The following is a 14,104-nucleotide window of genomic DNA, read 5'->3' as shown; positions in this document are numbered from 1 at the left end:
TGTACGCGTAATCGGTAGAGTACGCGTAAGCGTTGAGGACGCGTAATCACTTTGAAGTAGAGACAGATGGGGTAAGAGAATGGTAGAGAGTCCGAGATCTGTAGATTAGATGAGACGTATGAGTGTGATGCGTCACATCCGTTACATGATTGTTTATTCATGTTTTTCAACTTTAGCCCATGAGCCGTGGCCTGAGCCTGAGCCAGGCCTGAGCCAGCCTAAAGCCTTGCAAAAAGCTCAGGCTTGAAATTGGATGAGCCTGAGCCGTGCAAAGCCGGGCCATAGCCGTGGCTTTCAGGCCAAGCCGGGCCTGCACAAGGACCCCGGGCAATAGCAGGAAAGCCCTGGTCCCGATCCGGACAAAAAATGTGGATTTTAGGCCCTACAGCTGGGGGCCAATCCGGACAAAAAGTGACAAAATTCGAAACTGCCCAGAGCCAGAGTCCGGACAAAATCGACGAGATGTCAAAAAAAAAAGCATCCCAGCCGGTATTTGAGCATAATTGTGGGACATTTGTAGAGAAAAATTTACCCTGATCTGGCCGTCCGGACAAATTTTTGAGATTGGGGTGTGGTAGGCCAGGTCCAGTCCGGACAAATTTGGTGCAGAGGCGTCCGGACAAAAACCCAATTTTCGGGATCAGGCCTTTTCTGCTATTGCCCGGGGTCCTCCTGCACATCACTAACTGTAATTGGCAAGCAACATCCTTTCCATTAGGGCAATAAAACGTTTTAGGGTCCCTCCCCTGATTGATCTTTTGGCACCCTGAAGGAAATTGGTTTAAAGGCCGTCGTTCGACGCATTTACCAAAGAAGTTTCCTGCCTTCGAAGGACCGTCAATTACTAATTTAAATTGTTTAGCGCTTATTTTTTCACGTAAGAACTTCAAGTTGGCCAAAACGTACGATATTGTTGAATTTCACACGTTCACGACTGCCAACAACGACGCCTTGGGTCAAGCTCAATCCATGGTCGACTTGTTAGGCGTGTCTCAGCAAGAAATGGACAATAATGATGTAGGCAGTGGATGGTTTCCTTGTTTATGTTGGGGCTTATTTCACTTTTTAAGGACCTGACTAACGCTGTTCAGAGGGTTGGTGAACATTGCGTCGCTATCGGGGAGCATTCTGATCTCTGGAGGGCAAAACTGGAGGTCAACGGAGTTTCTACCATGGTCTGATCGTTGTCATCTCACGTGCGTGTTTACTGATGGCAGATTACAGGTCGCCATAAAAGTTCTTCGCGGGGGGTCAAGTAGCAGACCCGACTTTCGAGAAAACTTGATCAAGGTACACTTTTTTATCACTCGAGTCATGCAAACCACCTAAGCGCCCGTGCTAGCAACTTCGCCAGCAAGCCATCCTGTGGCTGAAGCTATCCCATCCTCACGTTGCCAAGTTCTACGGATTTGTATATGACTTCGGTATGCTTCCCGGGCTCGTACTTGAGTTTTATGAAGGAAAAAATGTCATGGCGTACACAAAGCATGAAAGTTCTGACGAAACGAAGTTAAGACTGGTCTGCAGGCGTTTCATTTCTGATTGCAGCAGAATTTTAATTCTGATCCTTATCGTCAGGTTGGGGAGATTGCTTTGGGTTTGAAAAACCTGCATCAACAATGGCCGCCGATCATTCATGGTGACTTGCGAGGGGTCAGTCTTTCATTGTTCTTTTTTGCTTGGTGACCACACAATTATAGCAAGGCCAATGTGCTCGTCGATAGCGCAGGACACGCCGTTGTGGCCGACTACGGTCTAGCATTGATCATGGATTCACCTGAGTTTACCTCTATCAAAACTGCGGGAACTTGTCGATGGACTGCACCGGAAATTATGGACCCTCCGGCCAATGGCGAACCACCTTTGCCCCAGTTTACCGTCAAGAGCGACATTTTTTCCTTCGCTATGACCGTCTTTGAGGTATATCTCCAGGCCCCCATGCAAGGCGTTTACTCACACCCCGATAAGATCTTTGCAGGAGAGCGACCATTTGACGAGAAGAAAGGTGACAGCAGCGTTATTTTTGCAATCTTGAGCGGAAATCGCCCTCCCCTTCCAGAGTTTTTTGAAAACAAATCTGATCTTTCAAAACTTGTGGAACAGTGCTGGAGCCAGAACCCCGATCAACGGCCAACCGCCCGTCAGATCTGCCGCAGACTGGGTTTGGTACGAGTAGTTCTTCTTTTGAGATTACATCGCTGACCGCTCCTCAGACAACTTGGTATAGGGATTGGTCTGTTTACCTTTTTTCTTGAATCTGGGTCACTTTCTGACCTTGCTACTAGGCTGGACACCGTCCGTGAATATCTGCCAGTGTAGCTCAGGTTTATCATGACATGTTGTCTTTTTGCTCTAATGGACAATCATATCTTTGCGTGCAAAGGTTTCGATGCGCGCTCGTTGGGTCCGATATCCTGCCTCGCTGTCCCTTCTAGTGCCATTGGTATCCGTCATGGCGTTAAGGGCTATCATGTTTCGGGATCGTTTTGCTGCTACGTGTTTTCTTCTCTCCGTCAACACGGATTGCATTGCACGTTCAAGACATTCTCTCACATTTGCGAGACGAGTGTGTCACCAGATCTCCAAGCGTCAAGATTAGAGAGCATCTTCAAACATGCGGCTCACGGTTACAATGTCTCCAACGTGTCAACAATGTGTTCTTAACGTCCCATAAGCGCCCCTTCCCGCAAAGCTTCTCCGGTATTCACCATGTGATGCAGTTGACAACACTTGAACTACGATAAAGCGGGAGGCAAGCTGGTTGTCCTTGTCGTGGTTTCTTCAAAGATACGATATGGCTACCAATGGCATTGATGTTCAGGACATGAAGGTCATTGTCAACCGTTCAGCAGCCCTTCTCACTTGCTGATATTACGACCTGCAGCGTTTGGACGGGCATATAGAGATCACCGAAAAATATCCCATTGCTTGCGGTGGTTACGCGGACATATATCCTGGAGTGTGGACTGGCGATGCCATCTCTGGCCGGAATGTTGCTGTGGGTACCGTTCATATTTATATCGTTGTCCTTCCTCGTTCACGAACACTGCTGTGCATCAAGGTTGCCATCAAAGTCTTTCGAGACGCACACATCAAGGCGCATACCCCCGAAGGTCAGCGGAAGTATTCGAAGGCTAGTCTCTCCCTTTCTTGGCCGTCCCTAGTTCTTATTTGGTCCAAATCACCAGCTTTTGAACAAGGAATATCGTGTCTGGGCACTTCTTCGCCATACAAATGTGCTTCCTTTGTATGGCTTGATTGACGACCAAGCGATTCCTTCCACTGGTATTGTGGCGCCGCGCTGCACTCTTGGCGATCTCCGCGCTTTTTTCTCTGACCCGGCAAGAGCATCTGTCGAAAGACTTCCTATCGTGAGTGAGGGTCATCTTGATGGCATGAACTTTCAATTTGAGTGCGACTCGTTTATTTGTTTAGGTGAAAGGGATTGCGGAAGGCCTGACTTACGTGCATGGGGAAAAGGTGGTTCATGGTGATATGACGATGGTAAAGAAAATATTTCTTTCCACGACTGGCAAAAAAAAATTGATCTTGTACTGAATAGAATAACGTCCTCATTCAGCTTATTAATGGCAAATTCACCCCCCGTATCTCTGATTTCGGTCGGACCCGCGTTCTTGAAATAGCCGGCTATACTTCCTCAATCGGTGGTGCGGTACATCGGTCAGGGAGACTTTGTTTTGAGAGCAATCTGGATACTAATCTGAAAAAACAGACACCTGCCCCCAGAAATTCTGACGGCCGAGAACGAGAAGCGGACCACGAAGGCCTTTACCCAACTAGCCGACGTGTGGTGTTTCAGCATGGTGATGCTCGAGGCTTGTGTTTTTTTTTTCCATGCACATCACGTCCTCCTTACCGTATTTGATACTTTTGTTTTAGACTCTTACGGGGAAAATTCCATTCTGGTATATGATTGAGCTACAGGCGGCGAATGCCGTCGCGTACGGAAATGAAAAACCCAAACAAAAACGTTATCCCGCCTTTCTCCACGATCAAAGCTGCTGGGACATCATGAGAAGATGCTGGCACATTGACCCCTCCCAAAGGGAGAAAATGCCCGGTTTGTTGCAGTCCCTCAATGATCTCACGTAAAGAACAGCAGGCCATATGCTTTTGTTTCGTCCCATCTACTACTCGATATACCCTCATGTTGTATGAACCCGTTATAGCTTCAATGAACTCTCCTCTTGCCATGCATGTAATGAATAGGGAACGAGATAAAAATATGATGTCTAAGATCTAAATTACTATACTGTCTACTTTTTAACAGCAAGGGTCCTTGATACCTCACGGAAAGCACTGATGGTTTTAAGTCGAATTCAAACGAATCAACGGCATGGAATTCTTGGGCACGAAACGCTACGTCTCGCACCCAGTCAGTGTGATCTTCTAGCGTCTCCTCCTCGGCCATAATTGGGCATCTTCGCGGTATCCCCACATCTTGACAAGGTTGTCACAGCCGGCACTAGCGAAACGCTTGACCAAAGACGTGGGTGATAATTGGGCCCCACCAGGCGCTCAAGTTCCTCAAAACGGTAATAAGAGAACCGGGGAAGATTTGCGGGCGCCCACGAAACGGCGTTGCAGCCATTGAAGATGTCAGCGTCCCATTGACCATTGGCCATCGTCTGACCATGAAACGTAAGATGAATATGCAAACGTGGTCAATTATAGACGTACTCTTGAGAGTCAAAACTAAAAGTTTTCAAACAGAGGACGCGCGGGAAAGGATGGCTCCGAGTTCATGGGACGCCCAAGACACAGAGTTAACTGGTAAAATGGGTAAGCCAAATAAGCGAGCAATGGTAATGATACCCGTCACCCGAAGCCGTATGCAGAGTATGTTCTTCAATCTTGATCCATCCTCCTGGAGCAGCTCCTTGCCCAAGTAACTCCTTCCAGATCAACACCTTTCCGTCATGTGAACACGAAGCCAGTATATGGCCGTACTTTGGGTGTGCCCAATCGACTTGCCAGACTGGTCTTGTATGCCTGCGGTTCGAAGTAAGCGGTTGACCTGAATCATGAACGTGTTCAACGCGTGCCCTTTGAGTGTCTTACACGCGGTTGATCTTTAAGCGTCCCCATCGACTACATCGAAGACTTTCACGGTCTGAAGAACAGGTGGCTAGACGTTTCCCGTAGTAATTGAGTTGCGCGTCGTGCTGGTTTCAAGTATTTCAAGAAAATGCATTCGTTGTCCGGATGCCATAGAATGAGAACGCGTACTCGCCATGTTGTAATTTGAATGACTGAGAGTTGGAGAGTTCCAGGGCATGTCGCTGCATGTCGTCGCTGACTCGTCAACAACACCAACGCGTTTGCGTCACAAATGTGACAGTCGGTAACTTATTTAAATGAGGGCTGACGTTGGGCTGACGCGTCTCCCCCCTCTCTGACAACTATCATCGGAGACTGGCAGTGGGTTTGAGTCTGCCCCATCTCCCTGTCACTCATTACTCACTGACCTTGACATTCCTATGGATGCAGGGGCTAAAAACACAGACTCTCAAACTGCGCTGTAACCTTGGTGGGCCAGCTCAGCTTCTGCCGTCCCAGGGGATCAAATCATTACGAACCTCTTGCAGTAGCTTGGTGTTACCTCGGATCCCAACTTGCCCCACTTGGCTCCATCCGTATACCCTGCCCCATGTTGATGGAAGGATGGACTAGCAACTCCAATATGTCCTGCACACGACAACAGCATTTAACGTAATTTGGAGAAGTTGTATCCTGTCAACAACCGCTCCGAACACGACGTGTTGTCTTTGCTAAGCCAGTACGAATCAGTGATTGATTTTTGGCGCCATCAAAAACAACTGGTTAAAGGCGGTCGTTGAAAGAACGATGTACCAAGTAAACTCGTTGCCCCCAAAGGACCACAGTAAGCACATTATTTATTTCTTTAATGTATCACGGTGAGTTAGGTATCTGGCGCTTGAAGTTTTTGACAGCTTGTGAGTGTCAAGTGCTTCAGGCGCCAGCTTAATTTACGCACGACTCTCGAACATGTAGGCGCCCTGTTTATCACCCTCAGCCCAGTCGATAACGCAGCTGCGACGCTGGATTCCAGTCGATGGTTGATCAGCCAGGCGTACCACAACAAGTAATGTGTTTTATAGACAATAATGATGACGTGAGCTATGGATGGTTTCCTGATCTTCATGACGACCTATTTCGCACTTCAAGGATCTGACTGACGCTGTCGAGAGGGATGGTGATTACTACATTGGTATCGGGGAGCATTCTGATCTCTGGAGGGGAAAACTTGAGGTCGACGGAGTTCCTACGCTATGGAAAGCAAGACTGATCTGCTCAGAATTCTCGGTTGCCGATTGATGGCCGCATATTTGCTAAGTAATATAATTGATTTGTGGTATTTGCAAATTACATAATATACAGCTATGTTGTTCAAGTGCCTTTCTTCATGGTCTACTCGATGCCTTCATCATGTAACAGGCAAATTACATCATGGCCTTGCTTGCTCGTCTGATATTCCACTTCAATTCATCCCAGGGCTTGACAGTTATATGAGTGTCCTTGTGATTTTTCCTGACAAGTTAATTTAAGGGTACAACTTGCATTTCTATGCGGCACTGTTTTCTTCAGCCAGCATTGAATCTAGTCACATGAATTATATATAAATAATCTTTCTTCTGTGGCAGATGATGAGTCCATCACCCATTTTGCCATTCACTGGAAAAGACTAAAGAAATTTACTATCTTGTTGTGGTCTATTCTGCCTGTAAAAAATATGCATTATTTTCTTGAAGGTCTCTTCAATGGAAGTATGATCCCCACCCCAGGAAATCCTGCAGGAGAGTGGGTTATTTATCAAAAGTGACTGAGGAACAAGACTCACCAGTTCAGCAATGTCTCTCATGTTTACATCCAGTCCAATGGTAATTGATTTCATCTTGAGGTTTAAAATTCCTTCTTTCACTTCTCAATCAGGTGGACCAATCAACATATAGAATGTGATCAAGTCTTCTGGGGCACATCACAGTGTCCTATCATCAAATAAATTATCACAAACAACACTGGGTGTTGGGGAGTTTCATGATAACTTGGAGGCAGTTGTTTGCTGCAACAACAATGCCCACAATTTCTTGCATAGGGGTGCTCATGGTAGCCATTTTTGATTCATTTTTTGTTCATTTTTGTAGACATAGAACATCAAAAATGAAGTGAAAAATGAAGTGAAAAATGGCTACTGTGAACCTGCCCTCCTTGAAATTTTCGAAAATGAGATAAAAAATGAGTGAAAAATGGAACAGCCCATTTTTCGGCACCCTGGAAGCCTTGAACTCTGCACCTTGTTGCAGACCCCACCTTATCTTATCATTTCTCCAATAGTATCTGTCAGCTGCAATTCTTCCCTGAGCCTCAACTAATTGGTTTTCAGTCTATTAAGAGTAATTTATTTTGATTTTTTTGCTCATTCTGCAGTGCAAACGGTGAATAGAATAAAGTGGTTGTCATATCGGGAAAAAAGAAAAAGAACAGACAACACTGAAACGCCCTTCAGCAACTTGAAACCTGAACACAAAAAATGGATGAAAAATGGATGAAAAACAGAAACACATCAAAAATGGACACAATGGCTGTTTTTGAAAAATGGCATTTTTGGGATCATTTTTGATGTGTTTCTTTGCCCGTTTTTGATTCTATTTTTCAGAAAAACGAGATGAGAAATGAGATGAAAAATGATTCAAAAACAGTAACTGTGAACGGCACTAATGCCATCCACCCAGTTTGTTTGATAAACTAGTTACCACAACATCATGTGCAAGATGGCATTGCTAATAGAAAGTATGTGAAGTTGTGAGTGTGTCTATTCAAAATTATGTGGGGAGAAGCCTCACATCCTTTTCTGAATATTTCCTGAATACCTCTTTCTGAGTCAGCCACAAATTGATTCAAAAGGTGCAAGATCACAATGAGTCTGCATGAAAATTTGCACAAAATCATACTCATCTTGGGACTTTGGCAGTGACAAAATTACTCTGCTTTCACAAGCACAACCATCCCTGCATGGTCTGAGATGCCACCAGATGCCATTCCATGATTGGAGGCTAGTCTACTGTCATCTGAGAGCTGTGTGAGGCTATAGGGTGGGCTTTGTTGCACCTGGAAGCATTGTAGTGTATTGGATGCAGCAAAACTACTTTAGCACTGACATAGCCATGCACTCAAGATGCTAATGCTTGGAGGTTGGTTGGAGGATCATTGTGTGATGTTTCTTCAAGGAAGTATGTGCAAATGTGCCTCAGTGTTGGTGTATTTTGTCAATTTGAGCCTGAAACATCTTGGGAACATCAAGTAAGTTGATTTAAATCTGTAATTACATTGCAGAATTACTGATATTCTTTAAATTAATAAGATACCCAGTAATGATATGTGTTCCGACAGTGCCAATACTTGATGGATGTTAGACGGCAAGACTTGGGCGATGGCTCCGTGAAATTCTTCATTGCAGATTGCATAATTATGGTGCAAATACCACGAATCAATTATATTACTTAGCAAATATGCGGCCATCAATCGGCAACCGAGAATTCCGAGCAGATCAGTCTTGCTTTCCATACTACGCTGGTGAGGCTGTCGTCATTTCATGTGTGTTTCATTCATGGCTGGTTGCAGGTTGCCATCAAAGTTCTTCGCGGAGGCTCGAGTAGCAGACCCGATTTTCGAGAACAATTAATCAAGGTATACTTCCTATTAGATGAGTCATGCAAAGTGCCTTAGCGTCTATGCCAGGAGCTTCGTCGGCAAGGCATTCGCTGGCTGACGCTATGTCACCCTCACGTTGCCAAATTCTATGGATTTGTATACAACTTTGGGATGCTTCCTGGGCTCGTACTCGAGTTTTTTGAAGGAAAAAATGTCATGGAGTACACAAAGCGCGAAAGTTCTGAGGAAACGAAGCTACGACTGGTTCACAAGCCTTTCACCTCTAATGGCAGCAAATTATGAATTCTGATTTTTATTGTCAGGTTGGGGAAATTGCTCTGGGTTTGAAATACTTGCATCAACAATGGCCACCTATCATTCATGGTGACTTGCGAGGGGTCAGTCTTTAATTGTCCTCCTATTTAGCTCAGTGACCACAATTTATAGCAAGGCAAATGTACTCGTTGATAGCGCAGGACACGCTGTTGTTGCTGACTACGGCCTAGCGTTAATCATTGACTCATCTGAGTTCACTTCCATCAAAACCGCGGGAACTTGTCGATGGACTGCCCCGGAAATTATGAATCCGCCAAACAATGAAGACGTCCCGTTGCCTCAATTTACCATTAAGAGTGATATATTTTCTTATGCTATGACAGTCTTTGAGGTATATCTTGGTTTCCTTTCCTATGCTTGAATATTCACACAACTCAAAAAAGACATTTGCTGGGGAGCAACCATTTAACGAGAAGAAAAGCGATGCCAACGTCATTTTTGCGATCTTGAACGGGAGTCGCCCAGTGCTTCCGGAGTCTATTGAAAGCAGGGCCAATCTCGCGAATCTTGTTAGACAGAGCTGGAGTCAAAACGCCGATCAAAGACCAACCGCTCGTCAGATCTGCCGCAGATTGGGATTGGTACGATTATTTTTTCTTCTAAAAACCACGTCTCTGACCGATTTCTAGACAACCTGGTACGGGGACTGGTTGGTGCATTTTTTCTTAAATTCGAATCGCTCCCTGACCCTTGTTGTTAGGATGGACACTCCGTGGATATTTGCCAGTGTAGCTCGCGATACCCTTTTTTTCCTTCCAAAGTTTTCGATGCGCGCTCGTTAGGTCCGATATCCTGCCTCGTTGTCCTCTCTATGCCATTGTTACCCGTCCTTCCGTAAAGAGTCGTTCTGCTTTGGGACTGTCATGCTGCTACGTATTTCCTTGTTCCCGTCAACAATGGATTGTTTTGCCCATTCACGTCAATCTCTCCCATTAGCTGAACGAATGTGTCACTAGACCGTCAAGCATCAAGATTAGACGGGCGTCTCCAGAGCCGTCGCTTATGGTTATAATGTATAGCCAGCGTGTAAACAACGTGTTTTTGACGTTACAACAACATTTTAAGCGCACCTTCCCGCGCAGATTTTTCCGTTTTCGCCATGTGGTGTGTTTGACAACATTTGAATATGTATAAAGTGGGAGGGAAGATGGTTGTCGCTGTCGTGGTTTCTCTGAAGCGACATGTCTAACATGTGCATGAAGGCTAACATGAAGGTCATTGCCAACTGTTCAGCGGCTCTTCTCACTCGCTAATGTCACTACGTTCTGCAGCGTTTGGACGGTGTAAAGGTCACTGCGAAATTTGCCATAGGTCATGGTGCTTTCGCGGACATATATCCCGGAATTTGGACTATCGATGCAATCTCTGGCCTAAATGTTGATGTGGGTACCGTTCATATTTATATCGCTCCCCCTCCTCATTCACGAACACTGCCGCGCATCAAGGTCGTCATCAAAGTCTTTCGAATTGCACAAATCAAGGAGAATACTCCCGAACTTCAGCAGAAGCATGTGCAAAACTGTCAACGGGTCTCTCTCTCTCCCTTTCCTGCCTAGTTCTTATCTGATTCAAATCACCAGCGTTTGGAGAAGGAATGTGGTCTTTGGGCAGATCTTCGCCATCCAAATGTGCTTGCTTTCTTCGGCTTGCTTGACGACCCAGCGATCCCTTTCACGGGTCTCGTGTCACCGCGCTGCACTTCCGGCGATCTGCACGCATTCTTCTCTGACCCGGCAACAGCATTTGTCGAAAGACTTCCTATCGTGAGTGAAGGTCACCTTGATGGCATGACTGTCAATTTGAGTGCGACTTTTTTTTATAGGTGAAAGGAATTGCGGAAGGCCTTACATACATGCATGAGAAAAACGTGGTTCATGGTGATTTGACAATGGTAAAGAGAATATTTGTTTCCATGGCTAGCAAAAAAAACAATTAATCTTGAACTGAATAGCGCAACGTCCTCATCGAGGTTATTGATGGCAAATTCACCCCGCTTATATCTGATTTCGGTCGATCCCGCATCCTCGATATAGCCGGCTATACTACCCCAATCGGTGGTGCGGGACATCGGTCAGGGAGACTTTGTTTTGGAGCGCGATTTTGATACTAATCTGAAGAAATAGACACCTACCCCCAGAAATTCACTTGGCTGAGGATGACGATCGAACTACGAAAGCCTTTACCAAGCCAGCCGACGTTTGGTGCTTTGGTATGGCGATGCTTGAGGTTCGTGCTTTCTAAATGGGTCACATCCTTTCCATCTACCTATGCACTCAACACACTGCTCTAGACCCTTTCGGGGAAAGAGCCATTCTTCTATTTGAGCGAATACAAGGCAGCACAGGCCGTTGCAACTGACCGCGAGATACCTGACCAAAACTGTTATCCTGCTTTGCCGCACGGTAACGCCTATTGGAAAATTATGGGGAAATGCTGGCATTGGGAGCCTTCGCACAGAGAGGAAATTGGTAACCTGTTGCAAGACCTAAACACTCTCAGCGAGTAACACCTGCAGGCCACATGCTTTCCTTTTGTCCCCTTCACGTTCAGTTTCGTCGAGTTCCATGCAATGACCCGTGAATGAAATAAACATTAGTCACTAATATGTTTTCTAACGTCTAAGGTATTATATTGTCTACTTTAAGTCTTGCGGTAAGCCTCCTCAAAATCCTTCTGAAGATTTGGCAGAAAAGGCATGTGATGCATGATGAACAAGGTTCAGAACTACAGAACACCAACAACCTCATTCCATGCTTAATTCACCCTTACGAAGCTGGTTGGAAATTCCAAACATATCATTCAGCGCCACCTCAGCAGCAGCAGTGAACTAGTCATCGCGGACTTCGCTGTCAACAATGGTACCACGGCGAGTGCTCAACCAATAACTTGACCTAGAGTCGCCAAAAGTGATGAGAGCTGAATGATATATAAATGAGCATTCTTACTCTGGAACTCAACAGGAGCAACGACTTCCACGTTCATGATCGGCTCCAAAATAACACTCTTCGCCATCTTGAATGCCTCACGGAAAGCACCGATGGTTGCAAGCCGGAAAGCCGGTTGAGACGAATCGACGGCATGGAAGGCATCTCGAGGGCATCATCCTTGAAAAACGGCATCCAGAAATGACGTTACCAGACAAGGCACTTTTCTCAAGTGCTTCATAGAAACCCTAGCAATTGAAAGACATCAAAACAAGTTGGAAGTTTATGAGTGATAAAGTGACCGTTTCAATCGCAGGAGTGATATTGGTCCTACACCGATGCCCACATCATCGAAGGGAACGTCCTTTCCGGTCTCTGGGTCAGGGTCAGGTTCCATCGGCTCGATGTACCCGACAACTTTGGCATAATGACCCGCATCTCCAGTCTGCTTCTTGTGCGTGTAGGCATGCGTGATAGCCTCACGGGATGCTACGCGAGGTTTTCCGGTGACGCAATCAGTGCTATACTCTCCGCGCATGCGTTCAATATAAATTTCCAGGTGAAGTTCTCCCGTGCCGGGGATAATGGTCTACATAGGAAGCGGTGGTTAGCTGGACATGAATAAGAAGACAGGGCATGTAGAAGCCGGACCTCTTTGCTCTCATGATCGATGTGGACTTTGAATGTAGATTCTTTCTGGAAGCGATACAAAGCACGGGAGAAATTTGGGGTTTCGATGCCTTTCGATTTGATGGACAGCGAGATAACCGGTTCTGGGCCATACACGTTCGTCTAAGAGTAAAATTAGTAGACAGATTGCAACGCAGATCCTGATACGATACTTACCATGGAAAAGCTGGTAGAACCGTCTGTTACGGTTGGCGAGCAGGGCCAGGTCTGTTTTGACGTCCAGAAGTTATCAGAAGCGATATTTTTATCTCTGGGGTCCATGTATCGAAGGCTGTGACATTCATCGTCACAATTAATATAGTTCTTTTTAATATAAACGATTTATTCCCGGACATCGCTGAGCGCTGCGAGCAGTAGATGTAGTTTTCGGTGTTCGCATATGTACGGTGCGCCAGGATTCACATTTCTCATGTGGGGATCCTGGTGAATTTGCCGTGCCGTCCACGTCGACATATTTTATTAATTTCTGTATCTCCTTATGTTTTTTCTGAAATACATGTTTTGCGCTTCCACATGGAAGTGGTGTTTTGATCTTTCTCACGGAGACAAACAAGAAACAAACCTAGTACCCGCTGTTGGAGCACATCCACGAACTGGCAGCCTTGCATTTTCCGTTGCTTTTCCTCGCTGTGTTCAACGCGAGAGGGTACTAGGACTTGCGGGTTAGGACCATCTCTACCTCTTGCTTGCGTTGCCTTTTCCATATGTGCTTCCTAGTGACACGTTTCACGATGGTGCGTTTCACTAAAGCTTACCCATCTTCTCACCTTGCGCTGAGCTGGGGCGGGGAGGGAAGGTATACCTTGCGCTCTATGTACACTGCCTATTCTTACACGCAATCCAGATGTACGCTACAGACTCAGATGACATGGACGCGCTCACCTTCAACGCTCCCACTGGCATCTTGTTCCGATATTTAACTTTCTCAGAGGCGAAGAAGCAGCCTATCAGCGAGATAAATCTTAAGGAGGCCTTTGAAGTGCTTGTCATGAACATGAGTCAAGTAGCTGCCTTTCTCTTCGTTTTCCTCCATACGCTAACCATCATTGCAAGTTGTTTGATCAATGTATCCCCCTTGGACGCGACTACCTCGAGCCCATCAAAGACGTCGGTCCGAAATTCGCACTCAAGCTGATACGTGAGTATGGAGCGTCGTGAAGCGCTTGAGAGAAAAGTGAGTTCTCGTTACCACGCACATGCCGTTACTGATTCTCTTCCAGATCCACCATACAAAAAGTAGCTCAGGCTACCGTCGACTCGGACGAAGAGTCCGAGCATGAAGAGGAAGACGAACCAGCGCCAACGAGCGTGGAAGCTCAAAGTCCTACACCCGATGACTCCAACGGGGGTAAAGTACAGAGGCCTTAAAGTCGAAGGTATTGAATGGATGCAGGAGAAACAGAGGATAGTCGAAGAGGCGCCAAGTGCACTCGTCGTTGGGGGTGGTGCTTTGGGTATTC

The 14,104-nt window shown here is 46.0% G+C and overlaps 6 protein-coding genes across 6 annotated transcripts; 4 read left to right on the top strand and 2 right to left on the bottom strand.

Moving 5' to 3' along the window:
* Window positions 1-218: 218 nt before the first annotated feature.
* Window positions 219-680, bottom strand: LACBIDRAFT_309569 (uncharacterized protein; the record flags this gene model as incomplete). The annotated part of the gene is made up of 1 exon (XM_001886820.1): window positions 219-680. The coding sequence occupies one exon, from the start codon at window positions 678-680 to the stop codon at window positions 219-221; it is 462 nt and encodes a 153-aa protein (XP_001886855.1).
* Window positions 681-969: 289 nt separating this feature from the next.
* Window positions 970-2,303, top strand: LACBIDRAFT_309568 (uncharacterized protein; the record flags this gene model as incomplete). The annotated part of the gene is made up of 9 exons (XM_001886898.1): window positions 970-1,017; window positions 1,092-1,175; window positions 1,225-1,290; window positions 1,343-1,519; window positions 1,579-1,653; window positions 1,705-1,920; window positions 1,969-2,166; window positions 2,228-2,233; window positions 2,286-2,303. 9 exons carry the CDS (start codon window positions 970-972, stop codon window positions 2,301-2,303), a joined length of 888 nt encoding a protein of 295 aa, XP_001886933.1.
* Window positions 2,304-8,865: 6,562 nt separating this feature from the next.
* Window positions 8,866-9,812, top strand: LACBIDRAFT_309565 (uncharacterized protein; the record flags this gene model as incomplete). Its single annotated transcript, XM_001886897.1, has 6 exons — window positions 8,866-8,958; window positions 9,018-9,092; window positions 9,146-9,361; window positions 9,414-9,611; window positions 9,660-9,679; window positions 9,731-9,812. 6 exons carry the CDS (start codon window positions 8,866-8,868, stop codon window positions 9,810-9,812), a joined length of 684 nt encoding a protein of 227 aa, XP_001886932.1.
* Window positions 9,813-10,211: 399 nt separating this feature from the next.
* LACBIDRAFT_332398 (uncharacterized protein) lies at window positions 10,212-11,536 on the top strand (the record flags this gene model as incomplete). Its single annotated transcript, XM_001886896.1, has 7 exons — window positions 10,212-10,244; window positions 10,302-10,541; window positions 10,611-10,793; window positions 10,853-10,921; window positions 10,982-11,087; window positions 11,168-11,256; window positions 11,321-11,536. The coding sequence occupies 7 exons, from the start codon at window positions 10,212-10,214 to the stop codon at window positions 11,534-11,536; spliced, it is 936 nt and encodes a 311-aa protein (XP_001886931.1).
* Window positions 11,537-11,857: 321 nt separating this feature from the next.
* Window positions 11,858-12,905, bottom strand: LACBIDRAFT_332397 (uncharacterized protein; the record flags this gene model as incomplete). The annotated part of the gene is made up of 5 exons (XM_001886819.1): window positions 11,858-11,946; window positions 11,976-12,119; window positions 12,291-12,543; window positions 12,606-12,746; window positions 12,801-12,905. The coding sequence occupies 5 exons, from the start codon at window positions 12,903-12,905 to the stop codon at window positions 11,858-11,860; spliced, it is 732 nt and encodes a 243-aa protein (XP_001886854.1).
* Window positions 12,906-13,231: 326 nt separating this feature from the next.
* On the top strand, window positions 13,232-14,104 carry LACBIDRAFT_309563 (uncharacterized protein). The gene is made up of 4 exons (XM_001886895.1): window positions 13,232-13,378; window positions 13,423-13,647; window positions 13,698-13,818; window positions 13,865-14,104. Exons 1-3 carry the CDS (start codon window positions 13,349-13,351, stop codon window positions 13,800-13,802), a joined length of 360 nt encoding a protein of 119 aa, XP_001886930.1. The 5' UTR covers window positions 13,232-13,348; the 3' UTR covers window positions 13,803-13,818; window positions 13,865-14,104.

This window comes from Laccaria bicolor, genomic scaffold, assembly GCF_000143565.1.
Source record: "Laccaria bicolor S238N-H82 LACBIscaffold_40 genomic scaffold, whole genome shotgun sequence".
NCBI classification, from domain to species: Eukaryota; Fungi; Basidiomycota; class Agaricomycetes; order Agaricales; family Hydnangiaceae; genus Laccaria; species Laccaria bicolor.
The sequence above is the reverse complement of the archived record's forward strand: the minus strand, read 5'-3'. Positions and strand labels throughout refer to the sequence as shown.